We start from the raw sequence: 19535 nt of genomic DNA on the forward strand, positions 1-19535 counted from the left end.
ACGAACCTCATTAACAGTCACCGCGGCCACTGGCCTTAATTAAAGTGCCCGTGACAATGATCAAGTTGGATTAGGAGAAATCCCACTAATACAGTTCACAGGGAGACAATATGTTAATAAATTTACAGTCGCCAACTTGATGCCACAATTCAAATTATTAAATACTCTAAAACAATTGTTAAGCCTTAAGCACCCAATTACCAGGTGCTACCTTATAATTGGGCACCTGGAACGTGTTTTTAGCTTATTTTAGAGGAAATTAAGTTAATGCAAGTTTTTGGCGCCGACTCACAAAGGAGGTGAAATTTCCCCTCCCTTGCGAGGAAGCCATGTTGGGCAGTCTCCGACCACTCCGCGCCGGTTCAAGACGTGTGTCCGTGAGCAGCCTTTCACTTTTGTTTCACAGATCGTTCATTCTGCAATAATTTTAATACCTAAACCTTTTCTTTTATTTCATAGCAGCTCACGTCGACTCGGCGTGTATTTTGGGGGCAGGGACACATCCTGACCGCCTTCGTTAGTGGTTCTGCACCGCGTCGCGAACCCCGCCACGTACGGCAGTGGCCGTCTCCAGCCAACACGCTTTCGATAAACCACCGCGCATACGCCTGCCGGCTGCAACCATAAGTAAGTGTAAGGTGTAATTTAAGGTCACGCTCACTGAGCCACCCTAAAACAGTTAACTTTCGGTACTGGCCGCCTCCAGAACACTCGTAACCGCGCCCCGCGAGACTGCCGCGGTGAGTTCATTGTGTGATATTAGTGTCGTGTTTTGTTCTGTAAGTAACTTACGTTCATGTAACTGTACAACGGCTCAGACGCCGCATAGCACATTCGCGTAGTGTTTGTAGCGGTTCTGCCACTGTGTAGAGTACGCATAGGGAGTACCGCGTACCCATGCGTACCACCGGAAAAGTCTGTTAATTAAACATAAATCAACATAACCAGTGTCGCTTACAATTATTTAGCGCCACCTTGTCCTCCACACGGCCGAGCGGCCTCAGGGGATTTCAGGGTAGACTTCAAGCCGCATACCTGGCGGGGCACGCGGGGACAGAGTACCCACGACCCACCATCAACGGCCTAGTGTTTCACTAGCCTGGCGCCTCCCCGGACAACAGCAGCACCGCGATGCCCGTAGCACCCGTCAGGTACTTTCCGGGCCCTCTACAGAGGCCGGGTGATGGCAACATGTAAGAAAAACTTGGAGGTTTGCGTTTAAAGAAAACCCACCAATTTTTTTTATTACCAGATTCAAGGACAACTAGGAGTCTGCAGTAGGAAATATTACGACTTTGTAGTTTATACGAAAAATTACTTCCATGATGAAAAAATCTTGTTTGACAAAGAAATTTGGGAAAAATTCATGCTTTCAAAGCTACAACCATTTCTTGCAGAGTGCTTGCTTCCAGAGATAGCAGATCCATTAATTACACGAAGACTAAAGGCGCGAGAGCCTAACTTTGTAAAAGAAGCTCAAGAATCACTAAAGAAAAACATAAAACAGATTACTTCAGTTATGGTTTCCTAAATGTTACGCATTTGTTCTTCTGTTTTTGACATAGTCCTAATATAACAGTGTTGATAATATAATCATATTTTGATCGTAAAAGCAATACGACTATTATTATATTTTAAGAATTTGGGTTATCAAGCACATATTTTATGTTTATTTGTAAATTAAATACAAACTTATAAATTTATAAGACATCTCTTTTACTAAAATTATATTACGTGTATCGTAGCAGTCAAAGTGCTTAAAAGACTATAATTTCTCTGTTAAAAAACCTATGTCAACTTGTTAATTTCAATCTTTAATGTAATGCTAAATTCTATGTAATTAATATATTTATTTAAATAGTATACATTTTGTATAAATTTTTAAAAGATATCATAAATGTACACAATGTTACGAACGTAAGCAGGGCCGCGGCCATGGTGGAATGAAGGGGAGGTGAAACCGTCCAGCCGCCCAAACTCGTCCTCCACTGCGCACTGCGTCACCTTGGTCGCACCGCCCGGTCTACACGCAGCGCGCTTACGGGAATACCACGCACAGACAGTGCATTTACAATCGTTTGAATAGTAAGAGTCAAAATAATTTGCTATGTGCACAGCATAGCATGCATTTAGAACATACAGTTTAAATAAATATATTAGTATCAAAACACAGGGTTTATATTAATAATAAAATTAACGAAGCAATATTTTTCGGCTGTTTCATCACTTCAAAATGTTGACTGGGTATTGTATTTATCTAGATACCGCAATGGCCATAAATGTCAGCACTGTTGAAAAAAAAAAATTATTTTACATAAAACGACACAGAATGGTAATGAATTTTGGAATTAATATACTTCGACAATATTTATTATGAATATTAATAAAATAGAGATAATAAACATTCAGGATGCAGGCGACAAAGAATAATATACACACACATTACAACAACAAAAACGCATCTGACACAAAACAAAGTTTCTATAAATACTTATTTGTACTTTACATAAACATAAGCGCTTTCCATTTATTTACAAATTTTAATTTTATTTAGTTACAAACAATAAACAAAAGGATAAATAATGATAGAAAATAGGTATATTTAAAAAAATATTTAAAACATTTATTATTAAACCAAATAGCTCTACCTTATTCAGCAAAAAACAGCTTGCAGGCATTACAAATTTTTTAAGTACAAATTCATTAGTCCAATGTTTTTAAACTGACTATTATCAACTTTACATATAATATAATGTGATAGTAATTTTTAAGTATTTAAAAAGTCAGTTTTTTTTAACGCGTTAAATGCTATTTAAGACGTAAATAAACAAACTCTTACACGGAGAGACGAAACAAAATTGTACCATTATCTAAATGCTTAAATGGAAAAATTGGCAAAGACAAAATTAGATAACAATGAATTCATGTACGTTAATTTTCATTATTGTGTATAAACCAACAACATAACACAAACAACACAAGCAGATTGTAATGCTGAAATCTTAAAATACCTTTAGGAAACTAACATATTATTAAAATCAGTATCATCATATGTAACTAGAAAAGTAATTCACTTTAACGCACCACATTTTGAGCGGTATTTTGCATTAACATTAATATGTTAAATACATATTGTAATGAAATAAAAATTAAATTCTTCCAAAGCCTATACGAATTCATTAAAAAATATATATTAGGCCTCAAATTTCAAAAGCGGTTGTATGTAAGCCCAGGGGCGTAGCCAGGGGATGGGGGTTTTAGGGGTTTTAACCCCCCCCCCTCCCCCTTAGCCATTTTTTTTTCTTATCTGAAAGCAGGTTAGCTAAAAGCCTGGGTGTCTTACTGCTATCACCGGCCACTGCACTGGAGGGGAAGAGTAAGCGAGCCCTGGCGATTCTCCTTCCCTTCCCCTACCCCTGTCGCGAGCAGAAGCTATAAGGTTGTGGCGCCGTGACAGGTCCCAAGTTTTCAAATATCTTACACCTATTGTATTTAACCAGCGCGGTAATTATAAGCAGGTGGTGACTGGGTAACTCTTCAAGCTAAAGCTAATTGTTTCCAGGAATAGCCCAGTTCTGCCAAAACCCAACCATTTTTATTCCTTTTTTATTTTGTATAGTCATGCTTCGAGCATGATTTATGATTTTGAGTGGACGTGGACAAGGCACTTGGATTGATTAAAATATCTTTAATTAATTTCTTACTTCATCACTAAAACAATTTTTTTATTAAAAAATTAATAATACTTTTACCATTACAATATTTAAAGTTAAGTACTGAAAACTGCTTAAATAGCACTATTTTACACCTTAAAATCCAAACTTTTACAAATCCTGGTTACGCTACTGTGTAGCCTGTTTCTTTTTTGTATATTTTAGAATTCTTATCTCACGGTTTTGCGTGTATACTTAAATATATTTAAATGTAATGACATCATATGTCCTCCCCACTCCATTAAAGAGAACATTTTGAACAATAGAAGAAATGCGCACATTTCTTTTTGATGTATAGGGGGTTCACATTCCTATTTCATTTGATTTGTTTACATGCATTGATGAAATATTTTGCCCCCTTTATTAATGCTACACAACCTAGTGTTTAGGTTAGTTCTATAACACACAAGAAAAAAAGTTAAATTGAAATAAATTCTGTAGTTCTCGCTGATGTCCGAACACACAAACATTATAAAATCAATTGATTTGACTTTTTATTAATGTGTATATATACGTTTACATTTCATTTTTAATAAATTCATTCAATAAATAACCTTTTTACAGCGAAAAGATTTATTATTATAGATACGTAATAACTCAGTATTTTGCACGAAATATATTCCTTGACCTAATATTAACCTATAGTTAATCATACAAAAAAAATACTTGTATTATAAAACAAGTGACATTTTTACTTAAAATCATGATTGTTTAAACTTAACTCTGCTAACACAGAATTTGTCCTTCCTTTTGCATACGTTCACCCACTTTATTGCAAAGATCTTCATTTTTTGGAAAAGAAATATATTTTATGCCAGAATCTGAGTCTTTTAGAAATGATTGTGACATCCGAACACTGCACAGCTACATAAGAGCACTCAGGATCATGTAAGCACTAACAATAAAGAAGGGTCGCACGAGACGCAGATGAAATGGATGGGAAGCGCCTGGAAGAAGAGCGCTGGCTACAACCAAGGTGACGAAGCAAGAGAGTGGGTGGAGGGGGGAAAAAGCGCACGGTTTCACCTCCCCTTCCTTACACCATGGCCGTGGCGCGCGTGGGTTCGGAGCTGATAGGGGGCCCCGCACGGCCGCTGACGTGAGACGTGCCGCGCGCCTGGTGGATTGCAAGGGTCGTCGCTTCCCCCCCTCCACTCCCCGCGCGGCGCTCTGCCTCGGCGCTGTTAACCTGACACCTTGCAGCTGGGGAGTTCCACGGGCGTCGCGCGAGCTGCCGACGCCTGTCTCTATAATTCTGGTGTTGGGTCGGCACGGAATGACGCGACTAGCCCCAGCCACGTTCTTGAATTCTAGAAGTGGCGCCTATGTAAGCCCAGGATGCCGGCATTCGGGAGTTTTCCCGCAGCAATAGTGCTGCAGGTCCGGCGAGAGTCCCGAGCAGTGTTCCGAGAGAAGCGTCGAGCGGATCCTCGGCGAAGGGAAGTGCGACGGCGGCGGCGGAGGTCCACAAGGTGAGCTGTGTGTAAAAACCGAGTGACTGGGGAATAAACATTTTTTAAGTGTAATTCATTATAAGGCATTTTCAGAATATTATTTTTAGTGATGTAAATATTGGTAATCAATAACTGTGTTGTAAAAACTTTAATTGTGCTATCCATTTACGAACCTAGTAGTTTTCCCACGACTATTATTATTGTTTTTTATAATCTAATAATTGTAACAATACACATAGAAAAACAGACAGCGCGCAAACAACATATATGTTGGTCACAAGCAGTCAGACAAAACTGACTTTAAATAACTAAATCAAAGTGGCAAAAAAAAGTTAAAAAACAAAAAGAAGTGTGTATTAAGAAAGGTACGGGTAGATATGTAGTACAGCATTTCTTCCCCATTCTTTCTCAAACTATAACCACAAAATAAACTGATACAGCTCCTCTAGGGTTGTTACTTGAGATTGACCACTTGCAAAATACTGACTCTGCATCTGAAGTGCAGTAAATTATATCTGCACTAGGTAACATGTATGTGTTTGAAGGAATGGGTTTAAGTTATTTAGAGGTAAAGAGAAATTCCTCACAGTATGCATTATGGTATGCTTGATAAGATCATTGTGATTAAATGATTTACTGCACAGCTCACACTTGGAGGGAAGCCACCCCTGAATGTAATCTGTTGTGTGCAGTAAGTAATGTTTTTCTTTTAAATGATTTGTTACACAAATCACACTTGAAGGGATGCTCCTCGGTGTGTAACTTGGTGTGTACAGCCAGATAGTTTTTACAACGAAATGATTTACTACATAATTCACACTTGAAAGGATGCTCTCCTGTATGTAACGTGTTGTGTACAAGAAGATCACTTTTAAAATGAAATGATTTACTACATAATTCACACTTAAATGGACGCTCCTCTTGATGTTTCATTATATGTCTAGCAAGTATATTTTTTCTAGTAAATGATTTGTTACACACATCACACTTGAAGGGATGCTCCCCTGTATGTAATCTGTTGTGTGCAGTAAGTAATGTTTTTCTTTTAAATGATTTGTTACACAAATCACACTTGAAAGGACGCTCTCCTGTATGTAACGCGTTGTGTACAAAAAGATCACTTTTAAAATGAAATGACTTACTACATAATTCACACTTAAATGGACGCTCCTCTTGATGAAACACAATATGTTTAGCAAGTATTGTTTTGCTAGTAAATGATTTGTTACACACATCACACGTGAAGGGATACACCCCTGTATGTAATCTGGTATGTTCAATAAATCTATTTTTTAAATTAAATTTCTTACTACAAAATTCACACTTGAAGGGACGCTCCCCTGTATGTATTCTTTTGTGTATTTCAAGTACTTGTTTCTTGGTAAATGATTTACTACACAGATCACACTTGAAGGGACGCTCCCCTGTATGAGATCGGTTGTGTTCAAATAGTTTACTTTTTCTATTGAATGTTCTGCTGCATATATTGCACGTGAAGGTATAAGCAACTTTATGTTTTATGCTATTAGTGACTTGCTGCTGTACATTATCAAATGCCTGGTTGGTTTTCTGTGCAAGTGATTCTTCGCAGTTATCACTTGTGTGAGACGAGGGAACCACCAGTGACTCTTGTCTTATAACTAGAGCACCATTGTCTTGTTTGTCTGAAGAATATAACTGTTGATGGTGTTGAAGGCACTTGCAATCTGCTGAAACCTTGATGCAAGCATCAGACATCAGTACACACCTACAGGTAGCAGTTTCTGCTCGTATATAATTGTCTGGTTTACATTCAGGCTTGAGATACCCACTACCTTCAGTGCTATAGTTAGTTATGGTCCTGAAAACTCCAGCTAGATGTCTAGTCTCCACAGCAGGATTATTCACAGCCTGCAACAAAAAAAGTTAATTTATTTATTAACATGGATTTAAATGATTTGTAGCTAAATCTTATGTAGTATTGCACTGTGTAAAGTTTGTATCAAGCACGTGCTTCAAATTGCACTAGGAAAATTAATGATAGCATTAAGAGTAAGAGGTCTATATTTTAAAAAATTTAAAGGTTACCATTCTAAAAAAATGTTTAATACAATGTTATTATGTTCCGATTTCTGTTACCAAATTTCAAACATCAAGGTATCTATGATCATAAAGTGCTTATATTGGTAACGTGCTAACTATTATTTTCATGCTATTTTATAAACATCTGTATTGGCACAATCACTGCATCACCACTCCGCCTACTCATTAGGGGGATTACAAGCCTATGTGCTTGCAATATTTTACTCTATCTGCAAACTGTACCAGCATGCTAACAATTCACTACCATTTTGGCATCTTGCCGTGACATTACCACACTGCCATTCCCGTTAGCACGTCCTGCAGACGCTAAGTCGTCCTACACTTCGTCATGCTGTTAATTATGAATGGTCAATACCCAAAGTCAGTTCGAACCAGACGTCTCCCTCCATTATTGCTGGCAATACATACAGGCACTTCAGCAGCAAGCGTCCCTTGCTTCTGTTCCTGTCTACGGACACCGCATGCAAGCCTGTGGAGATGCTACGAGATGAGAGTCACTTCGACTCAGACTAGGTTGAGATGTCTACTGCTACAGTCTTGCCCGTCTCTCTCAAGAGCGAGTAACAACCTTCTTGCACTACGCTGCTTGTCTATTAAACTGCTTTGCTTATAATTTTATGTCTTAATCAGGAAAAAAAAAACCATGTGCTACCCACTTTCACCACAAATAGGTGACAACGTGGGTACTCCAGATGGCTGTACAATAACATAGCATCGAAAGTTTCACGCACATGCTCATTTTAATGCTTTGCTCAGTTAGATTCCTTCTTGAGTTACACTAATCAATGCAGACTGTGAAATTGTTGCAGACTTGAGTAGTGTAGACGAATGGCACTTCACAAAGACTGCTGAAGCATTCAGAATCATTCTCATTGTTGTGGCTGAGTGAAATGAGATAAACATAAAAAGAGGAGATTTTCAAGATTATCACAAACACTTTTATTACGCATGCGAGTATCAATTTGACGTTCAAAATGTTCATGGCCTTGTGACAACAGACAAACTGGTTCAGTCTACTGTTTTCTATATCTGTACGTTATCACACCAAGAACCTGGGTGAAGGTTACTGATTGTAATACTTTTCTTGATTCTACTCCACTTCTGTGTTGCATTTCTCATATCATAGTTCAAGTGATGCTTAAACAATAAATTTTAGGCAGACAAGGAAGTAAAATACAATAATTTATGGTAATTACAGTCAATGTTGTTATGACGAATAGTATCGAAATATTGTAATGGTTAGATGATTATTCTTTCAACCATCTCTGTATTTTTTTCAGAAAACATAAGTCTTTTTACTAGTTTCACCTAGAACCTTTTTGCAATATTTTAGGTTAAACAAACTTGAAACAGGATTGAGTCTCGAAATAGCTTTTAAAGGAAAACCAAAATTTAATTCCCAACACCAGCACACAAGTTGTACTGCTCTGAATCATAATTAAACGTCTGCCAACAAGGTGCTGGGAGGATCATCTTAACCCACGCCTCACATGACTGTGCCTGGGTTTTGTGAGTGAGAAATATTTCATCAAAACATAAGAAGATAAAATATCAAAGCCATTGAATCTTCTGAAAATATATCTCAAACTAATCATGATAATACATGTCTTACAAAAAAATGGTTTACCAACAATAAAATTAAATCTTCAATATTTAAATAACTACCATATTTAGAACACAGACCTTTCACAAACTTTGATGGAAAGAGGAGGTAGCATTTTGATTACAGTTAAAAACATAAATTAAAAAATGTAAAACCAACTCCTGAATTTGATCATCTTGGAATCGAAGCTGCCTACATACAATCAAAAATCTAACAAAATTGATACTTAACTCTTGATAACATTTATATTCCTTCACAAACAACACCCTCAACACGTGAATCTTATTTGAAGATATATAAGAGATAAATTTGTGAATACTCAAGACAATCTGTAATTGGTGTTTTTTTAACATTCTAGTTGACTAAGTATATTACAGTCTAGTATAAAAACTAAAGCACGTGCTTTAATCAACTTTATATCAGCAATGGGTGTATCACAGTTTAATTACCCCCAACTTTCCAATTAACTGCTGGACCTATTTGGGTCAGCAACCAAATAAAAGTGGTAAGGTAATTAATACAAACTCTTGAATTGAAGTTACTATTTTAGGTACTGTGGCAGTATTCTTCATGATACTTTGTGTTATTCACTTGCTTAAAAAAGTAATGGTTTGAGATAGTATTTTGAAAAGGAAAATGTATTTTTAACATATCTTGCAATCAGTGGGCAGTGAGAGCAATACGCACCGGTATAAATTAACTGAATAATGAGGAATCACTAACGTACACACTTGTGGGCAGGGTTTTCTCAGAGCCCATTATAATCTTGAAGGTCCAATCATGTTAAGCAGCTGTGCAGAACTGTATACGTAAAACCTTCTTCTAATCTTGTACTCTATTCAGTTAGTAACATTCTCAATTTCATAGTCAAAGAACACTTACCACATAATGACAGAGTAACCAGAAATGACCGTGTTTCTACTTCATTCTGAAAGATCGAGATAGGCCAGACATTTATAAAACTTGAGATTAAAATATTATGGTGGATTGTTTAACATAGACAATGAATGATTTTTTAAATTTTGATATAGCCTATATAAATAATATTGTGAAAACTATATCTTCTAAGTATCCCCATTTGTATTCAAACAACTCATTCAGTCATTGAAACTGAAATTAATCATTCCTTATATAAATGCAATATGAATCCAAATATATTAATCCTTTTTTTCTCAATCTCGTTAAGAGAATAAGTCACACATATTTCGAGATAAAAAATAATGGCTTCAAAATATTAACAACAAAATTATGCAGAATCCCAAAAAATTGTGGAATTATGTCTGAATCATGAGGAATGTTTAAAAACACAACTGTCCCTTAAGGCCACTGATTCTGTTGCAAATCTGTTACTTATTGCTAACTCTCGTGTCTATGTAACCCCAACCTGCAACTTCTAACATTACTTGTTAGTATTTCATCCCTATGGCCAATATCACAGTCTTGTTCTCTGGGGTATTCAAACCTTAAAATAAACTTTGTCCGCAGGTCTGGATGGCAATCCAAATTTTATTATAAAAGGCTGCTCTCCACTCTTCTACAGTGCATCTTTAAGGAGATTGGTGCACAGTAAAAATGGCCACAGCTCAGAAAACAATGGATTTTGGATCAGTTGATCACTAAAGTGTCTAGATGCATCTGTAGGGAGGTCAGGAGCTCAGTGGCGAGATAGTCTTCACACGTGGAGGGCGTGGCTTGCGCTTGCTCCGTGACCTGCCATCTGTGAGGAACTAGCAAAAGCTCGAAAGGCAAAGGCTCCTCAGCACAAAGCGTGCCATGGTACAGTGGTTGGAAAATGGTGTAAACACTATTTTTGCTGTTCAAGTAGTTAACAAAAAAAATTAACAATACTAATTGTTCTCTCATGGTTGAGGACTACAAGTACATCTGTCTAGACACCACTGTCCAGTATACTGACTGCACTGGCATGCTATTTAAGAATGCCTGATGTCTTTGGTGAAGTACTGGATATTTAAAAATTCTTCCTTCATAGTGGTTACTGTTTAAGAATATTTTTAAGTTTGGTTTTACGAAGCCTCACAAGTTAGTGCCAGTCTGCTTTGATCATGATGATTATTTGATTATTGTTTATTTAGGTAATAAGGGCAAGAACATTAGAAACGATAGCTCACATAACCAATAACAGGGGTTGGGTCTCCCAGCACTGGCTGAAGTGATTCAGGGAAACCAAGGAAACCCCAATGAGAAAGGCTGGACTAGGATTCAGGCTCACCACCGCACCACCTCACTCATTAAATAATAAATAAATAACTCCCCCCCTCGCGGGCTCCCAGCTGTGGAGATGTGTGGGTAGCACATGTAATCCAGCCCTGGTGGCACATGCAGTCATACTCCAGAGAGGAATTCCATCATGTGGCAATTTACTTCAGATGGTTTGTTATATAGGTAGTTTGTTATGAGTATTTTATTGTTCGCTTTCAGTATCTATTATGTCATACTGCTGGCTCGCAGATCAGAACAAACCAGTTCGACCAAGAAGTGTTTAAAATTGTGGTGCCCTACCAGTACAAGGGTCCAATCTATCTCAATGTTAGGGTCTCAACGATTTGCACCTTTACTTTCCTGCCTCCCTCTCCCATGGCATTCCAGGTATATACGAGGGTTGTCTGTAAAGTTTCCGACTTCAACATGAAGATGCCAGCACTCGTTAACAAAAATTGTGAAATGTGTTTGCGCATGCTTTGGAACATACTCTCTGAAAATTCAGCCATTTGGACGCACAGTTTTTTTTTTTTTTAACAATCGTTAAACTATATGCAAAAAACCAGTCAGGTATTGTGAAAAAGTGAAACACTGTATTTCATTTCAAGAACATTTGTAGGAACAAAAGATTATCTACGTTGAGCACAAAACAAGGGAAATTTACAGTCAAGTTTGTCATCATATGCTAACAATTTAATCTATGAACCTACACATGATTTACAGAAGGAAGAGGCTACAGAACATAATATGGTCTAACAATAAATCCTAAACAGTTTACACAACAAACATCTTGCTCAATTAAATGTAAAACTTTATCTTAATTATTTTTTATATGTCTACAGACACTAAATTTCAATTCAGTTTGTGAGTTTTAGGCCACTAGGCAAAATGCATGGTTGATAATTATTACCGTTAACATTGAAACAAATAATAATCTTTGAAAAGTAAATAATAATAATAATATACATTCGGTCAGTTAGGGAATATGAATCATGGTTTTACAACATGATCTTTTAGTTTACAATTTGTTCTTTCCTGAGAACTACTCACAACTAATACTAACAAACACATTTTTAGGCATATTTCAAAGAAATACTACATATTGTAGCTGTAACCATAGTGCGACTTCCGGAAAATTTTTATATAGTTTACTGTTTCATGGTCTACAGACCCCAAAACTATCATCAACTTATATATATATATATATATATATATATATATATATACACACACACACACACACACAGTAGAACCCCGATTATCCGCGACTCGATCATCCGATTCGCTGATTAACCGTGATTTATGTCCATCAAGTCAAATTTTTTAGTTACATATAACCAATGATTCAAAATGTATGTAAATGTTAAAATACTTTGCAAAATGTATGTTGGTCAAAGTACTTTGACTCAGTTATGTTTATATACACAGAAAGTTTTTAAAAAAATACTAGTATATACATACGTATGTACATAATATTTTTGTGTTCCATGTTACGTGAATAGATTATACACTGGTGCGCGATTCCACGTCCGCATGACCGGACTGTACACTCCCGCGCGCAGCACGGCGCCGTGCCACAGAGATTACCCGGCGCATGGAGACAGTCCATTCCATTAGTGTACGTTGTTGAAGCGTGAAGGTGGTGATAATTTTATGTATTGTAACAGTGATCTGCATTCCGACGGATTATACCGTTGTGTTGTGCAGAAGTGTTGAGCGCAACATTTCATCATGTCATCAAATGAACAGAAAAGAAAGCGAGTGGTACTGTCCATCGACAGCAAAACAAAAATTATAGAAAGATTTCAGAGTGGAGAAACGATTGCTAACTTGCGACTGAGTTTAATGTCGGTAACACAATAGTGCGCGACATCATAAAAAATCGCGAAAAAATCCTTCAGTTTGCTTCACAGGCTGACACTTCAAGTGGATTAAATAAACGCAAGACGATGAAAGAATCCACATTTAGCAGCTTGGACCAAGGGCGCCCATATGATAATTTGTAGGGGGGGGCCAGACTTAGGGGTATGAAGTATTTTTAATATTTTGGAAGACTGCGGCTTGTTACTAGCCATAAAATAGTTCCAGTTCTGACCCTGTTAAAATTTTTTGTCCTGTTACTAAAATAATAGACCACAGTACTCATTCGCCATAAAAAAATCTTTATTGGCTACTTTATTAATTAAATATTAACTATTTTATTGAAACAAATGAATTTTTAGAAACACAAATGCAGGAATAGAGTCCTTATACTTTTGAAGCGTCTCGGGTACACGGATATCAAGAATACAGTCCTTCAACTAATTGCTCTCTTTACCCCTAATTAAATGTCGCGTACAAATTAAATTAAAATAATTATAAAGTTTAAAACGTGTTGATCAAAAGATTCAACTTTGGGAGAGAAAAGATTTGAGTATGTTATCACAGTTAGAAAACAGTTGTTTTTAAATGTAACACCTGAACTACGCTTATAATTACAGTCAAAAATTGTTTCACAATTAAATGAATATTACTATGTTTCGATATGAATCATAATTGCTTATCATTTAAAATTAGCACAGATGAATTCAGTAGTAAAGCGCAGAAAAAATAAGTTTATTATTAAACTAGACTATTTAACCAAACAGTATTTAGATGTTAAGGAATTAAGTGATACCAAAACCAATGAAAATAATCGAAAATTTCTAAATGCTGACATAACTCATATATCAGCTTTCCACAGAAGAGTTTAGTTCGGCGCAATTAATCCACACAAAACAACTGGACATACTATGTTGACGCGTATTTTAAGAATATAAGAAGATCCACATCGCAGTATAATTTTTTTTTTCGTGTCGTGTGGTGCGGGCCCCCATTTGTGGTGCGGGCCCATAGGCTACAGCCTAGATAGCCTGCGCGTAAATACGGCATTGATAAACCCTTAAATAACATGTTCAGTACTTAACTTCAGAATTAAGAGTACATTAGAACCTCGATTTTACGGAGCCCGGACTGAACGAAGCCGCGATTTTACGAATATATTTTTTTCAGGAACCATCTAAAATTCGGAAAATTTGACACCAAAATATATTTTAAAAAAATTAAAAAAACACTATGAAAACATATAAAAATATTAATTTTTAATGCACAGCGTATTCATATTTTAAAGCTAATACAACAGCCATTTACCGTTAGTGAATATTGTATAAGTTATTGCGGCATCAAACTCAAAATCGAAAAGAAAAAATGGACTAGGTACACTTTATTTGTCGCAAAGTTCGAAATTTCTTAGATTGAAAAATTATGCCAAGGCTGTAAAAATATTTATTTTACCGCAAATGAACTATACTCAACATTCCTTACCCATTCCAACATTTCCAGCTCGTGAGCATAGCAACTGAGCTTGAAACCTTGTGAAGCGTGAGAGAAAGAAACGATATTGAGTAGCTACTTCCTCTCCTTTCCGCTAATATCCAGCAACCCAAGCCATTAGGCATTATCTTGACAATTGTCGCATTAATTACCTTCGCTGCATCGGTTTCCCAGTAAAAAAACGCTCAAAAATGGTATAAGTGACGCAGCAAGTAGACGTGACGAGCGGATTTTCAACTTCGCTTTTTTTTTAACTTACTATACAAACAAATAATTCCCTATGGCTATCACAAATTCAAGGGCTTCTCGCACTAAAATGTACTGTGTTTTTAATGAATGTCTGTCGTTAAAGAGCAGCGTTTTTCTTCACCAAATAAGCCTATGATTAGAGACCGTAAAAATTCGCGGATTCCTTTCGAGACAGGCTGGAATCCAAACTCGTTTAGCTTAATGCTGCGTCAGTGATTGGACCGCAATTTACCTGAAGGACTCTGAGCCAATGGCAAACACTCAACAAAAGAAGTATCGAATCATAAGAATCGCAGTAAGGCCCGGTCCACACGAACGGGCAGTGTGCGGGACGGGAGCCGCGCGGCGCCCGCACGGTTTGTTACGGACAGTAAGATAGGTAGAGCAGCCCACACAGGGCGGGCACTGCGCGGCAGCGGTGCGGCAGCCGTGCGGCTGTAGCTGCCACCCGCACTGCCCATAGCGCGACGGGCACCGCGCGGCAGCCGCAACTTTGTTACGGGCTGATGTGAGATATCGAGTCGTCCACACGAGCGGTCGCACCAGTCTTGCGGGGGAACCGTAGCGATATCATTGTCTTCTGTGTGCTGTCAAGTTAGTAAGAATTGGTTTCCACCATGAATGATACTGATGTAGAAAAAGTTGATGTTGAAGTGTATACAGACCAGAAACTGGTTCACTCCAAAAAATTAGACGGGCAACATTGCAACCAGGTCAAATAATTGATTCCCTAAATACAGCTCCTATGTAGCCACTGCAAAGTACTTCCGCACACCCAAACCACATTTCTGCTTTCCAGACACCACTTACAAGTGTGTACCACCCACCTCCAACACCTATGTATGGACACCTCCAGGTACAAAGTGCAAAACCTATGTATACCCATCATCTGTCACAAATACAAGGAAGCCAAAACAGCGAGCTTACAGAAAATCGGCTTTTCACTTCATGTAGTTCCATCGTGTCACCATCTGACACCGAACTGTCTGCATTCTCGGATGACTCCTAATGTGCATACCATAAATAAACACTTTGAATATCAAGTTTCATATTTATTATCTTTAATTTTTTATTGTACGTGAATAACTGTGCGAAAGAATTTTTTCAGACTTAAGGACATATTTGTTTTCCAGTGCGTACTGTACATAACAATATTAATAGAATTGTATAAATACACCTACAATACAATTATATTTTTAACTTTCTCATATTTAAAACAAACCTGTATTGTCTAAGAAAGTTATTGCGATATGTAAATGGCCTTGTCAACTTATTTAGTACAAGTTAGTACAAGGAAAAGGAAACACGCTTAACTAAGCGTTAAAGCCATCATTTCCATTGTAGGTATAGCCAGCCTCATGTTTGTATCTTGCTTTTGCAGTCTTCACAGTCTCATGCAGTTCATGAAAGCTTGCAGACGACATTCTGAAGTAATTAAAAAATTTCATTTCGTCTTCTTGCAATAAAAAGTTCCTTGTAACAAACGACTGCTCACTATGGGATGTACCCAATAGGTACTTAAGATTCGACTTTCTTATTTTTAACACCTGAATACCTACGTACACAAGTACTGCACTATGGCGTGCATCCATTGCATCTAATGACTGAACTCCAAAATGGTAATGCCCGCAGACATCAGCCGCACACTGACCGCTCGTGTGGACTGCACCACGCAACTGCTATGCGGGCGCCGCGCGGCTCCCGTCCCGCACACTGGCCGTTCGTGTGGACCGGGCCTAAACAGTTTCCCCGAGTCGGTAGCCAATGACCAGGTGATAGTTGCCAGAGTACATAGGAGAATCGTTTAGTCTATCCTAGTGGTCATTTAAACCGCGAATTTTTCCAGTCCCTACCTATGATCACTTTTATGAAACAGTACAGGTGTACACTGAACTGTGTGCTTATTCTCCTCGATTATGTTACTAAAAGTGCGTTCATTAATATTTTTAAGCTGATCTGTTAAAGATTAACTGATAAATATGATAAGGTGAAGTCCATAAAAATGCAAGGCAGGGAATTCTTCCAGCTCATCAACCCGACCCTGGAAAGTCTCGTCTGTGTTCAGTCGTCTCTGGCAAGGAGTGGACAAGTTTGCAAACTCAAATATAAATTTATTTTAGTAACACGCGTCTTACGAAAAGGAAAGATATCCAAGAAAGGCATGTCGGACAACCTACTGTCACCACACAAAAGTTAACATGATGCAATGCGTGGTGCAACTGTGTTTAGTCGCTGTGATGTCGCTTTTATATTACTCGTGCAATGAAGCAAGTTGTGGAATGTTAAAAAAAAATAAGGGGAACGCAGGGGAGGGCAGAGGGCAGACAGCAGTCATTGTTTTTACTATTTAATATTATATATATTCCGTTCAATAAATTATAACATGTATCTTCACGGGGTGGGGTGTTTGAAATTTTATGAAGATAACGATTTTACGAATGCAATCCAAGCGACTGTGAACATACGTAAAATCGAGATTCCAGTGTAAATTGCTTCCGAGTCTACTGAAGGTAGCGGAATCCTTATCCCTTTAAACACTTTTGAAGGGAAAAAGTGGTTTTCCTCTAAATTAAAAATTCCAACATAAATTTTACGTTGTAGACTTTTCTGAACAATAATTCTTATTTGAGTAACTTTAAAGGTGTTAACTTACCTTAAAAATTGTGAATATTCTGAGCGGATGTGACGAATGAGGAAAACTAAGAAACACTACATAATAACAATGGTTTTTATCTTTACACTTTTCACTTATTTATTTGCACTTAAGTTATTTATACTGACTGAATACACTAAACTAAATCTAGACCAGATGCATAAAACTGTAGGTAGACCTAAAGACTATTGAAAAATCTCTGTTTTGAGATGTTATTTGTGAACATACACATTATTATGACGAAAAAGTAGCAAAACATTTCGCCGTCTACAAGCACATGTCAACTGTCGCGTCGTCTAACTCTGACTGGTCTAAATCTGTTGTGTTGTGTTATCGCGCGAGCTTGGGTAGGAATACGAAGGGGAATGACTCGCCACGGGCGTTGCGCTTGAACAGCGTTTTCTCCCTGTACACAACACCTTATATCGCAGCAGCAGAAACTAATGCTTGAACTAACATAACAAATGAAATAGACATGTAAAAAACGATATACAATAATATCTTCGTGTTGAACCACTTCTACATAATACCGAATTTAAATAATTTTCTTTAAAGTAAAACACCTGACTACACTATATTTTTTTCCTTCCCTGAAAGCTTGGGGGGGCCACGGCCCCCCCCCCCCCTGCCCCCGGGTATGGGCGCCCTTGGCTTGGACACTTGTTTGTTTGAATGGTTTCAACAGAAAAGGTCGGAGGGTGTACCATTAAGTGGCGTAATTTTATCACAGCAGACGTAATTTTTTTAAAAAAACTAGGCTTGACAGAAGAACCATTTTCCTCTTATATTACTTCTCCGTTATTTTATGAGCACCGACTGTACGGAAGTGTGTGTGTTGCAACTAGTGCTTGGCACGCAAGATAAATTCAGCCTATCACTTGCTGACGTGGCGCAGTGATACGACGGTGTTTGTTTATCAAAACTCAGCTAAGAGTGAACGGAGAATAGATATAACAACTCCTCACGGTTCCCGAGATTAGGGTCGTTATAGAGAGGTGGTCGTTATAAGATTTCCGACCCATCTGCAACACTAAGTCATAATAGGCCGTTTTTGCACTAATTCCACGTTCAGCAAGCTAAAAATAAAAAATCTAACATTTAAAATTCATATAAATAAAGGGGGATGAAAACACCGTGAATTATACGAGACAGAGACACCGTTTCAAAACCATCAAATCAAGTCTCAATGCACTGGTATGAAAAATCTTATCTCGAAAAGAATTTTGAAGGCAGTCGTTCTGTAAAACAATAACCAGCCCGATGGTGTTACTGACAACAGAGCAATGAACTAAGTGTGGCAGCGTCGCTTACGGGCGATGAAAATAATGCGTGACCTTGGCAGCTATCAGCTGTCTTGGGCCCTCGGACTGGAGGGCGGCTAGCCACACACCTCGGTGCAACAACGACTCGCGTGCCCACGTCTCCGCACACCTGCCCAGCACTAAGCAGTCCGCTTCTATGTCAACAACGCACACGTACACAAAGCATGTGTATATATGTAATCTCCGAATGTCCACAGATGGCTGTCTGTGGGCTAATGACCTTTGAGGCAAGCATGACTCGGCTAACCGCGATTTTTGATTATCCGACTCACTCGTCCCCTTCATTAACACGGATAATCGGGGTTCTACTGTGTATATATATATATACACACACATATAATATGTGATATTATCACAATTTTATGGACATGATAACTGCCACAATATTTCACAAATCACTTCCAAACTGATACATAAAATATAGTAGTGGAAAAACTTGGCCAAATTCATCAATGGGCAACATCCGACCAAAGGGGTAGAAATAGGATTGCGGGAGGGGGGAAGGGGGGGGGGGGTTGAAAAACATAAAATTTAACTCAGATTTTAATTGAAAAAAAAAAAGCCATTGCACACCCTATATGTTTGTAATTTTTACCTCGTGACAATCCATTAAAGTAATTGCTACATTTTTGAGTAGATTTAGGAATACATTGATGCGCATGTCTATAATCACGAAGCCGTCAGCCCCTTCCTTCCTAACCACGTGTGCAGCCCGCCGCCGGCCGTGACAGCTGTCACCGTCCGGCCACAACCGTGTCGCCCGTTGCCAAGGCGACCGCCCCGCGTCTGGGTTGCCATGGTAACCAGGCAAGTGTGTGCGCACCCTCCTCCTGTCGACCGCCACCCCCATGATGTAAAGAAGAGGAGGTGAAACCGTCCGGCCGCCCA

At 38.1% G+C, this 19535-nt stretch overlaps 1 protein-coding gene across 3 annotated transcripts in view; it reads right to left on the bottom strand.

The window, feature by feature from the left end:
• LOC134537912 (gastrula zinc finger protein XlCGF26.1-like) overlaps window positions 1–19535 on the bottom strand; it is a 155362-nt gene that overhangs the window by 100516 nt on the left and 35311 nt on the right. The window contains exons 1-2 of one of the 3 annotated variants that reach the window (XM_063378863.1): window positions 17326–17471; window positions 251–7057 (exon numbers count right to left, since the gene is read on the bottom strand). The exons of 1 other annotated variant lie outside the window; for it this stretch is intronic. In XM_063378863.1, coding sequence (XP_063234933.1) covers window positions 5813–6904 — 1092 coding nt within the window. In that variant the 5' untranslated portion in view covers window positions 6905–7057; window positions 17326–17471 and the 3' untranslated portion in view covers window positions 251–5812. Of the gene's footprint in view, window positions 1–250; window positions 7058–17325; window positions 17472–19535 lie in introns of those variants that run through there. One more of the 3 variants, XM_063378862.1, reaches the window with a different exon arrangement.

This window comes from Bacillus rossius, chromosome 12 (genome assembly GCF_032445375.1).
Source record: "Bacillus rossius redtenbacheri isolate Brsri chromosome 12, Brsri_v3, whole genome shotgun sequence".
Classification (NCBI taxonomy): Eukaryota; Metazoa; Arthropoda; class Insecta; order Phasmatodea; family Bacillidae; genus Bacillus; species Bacillus rossius.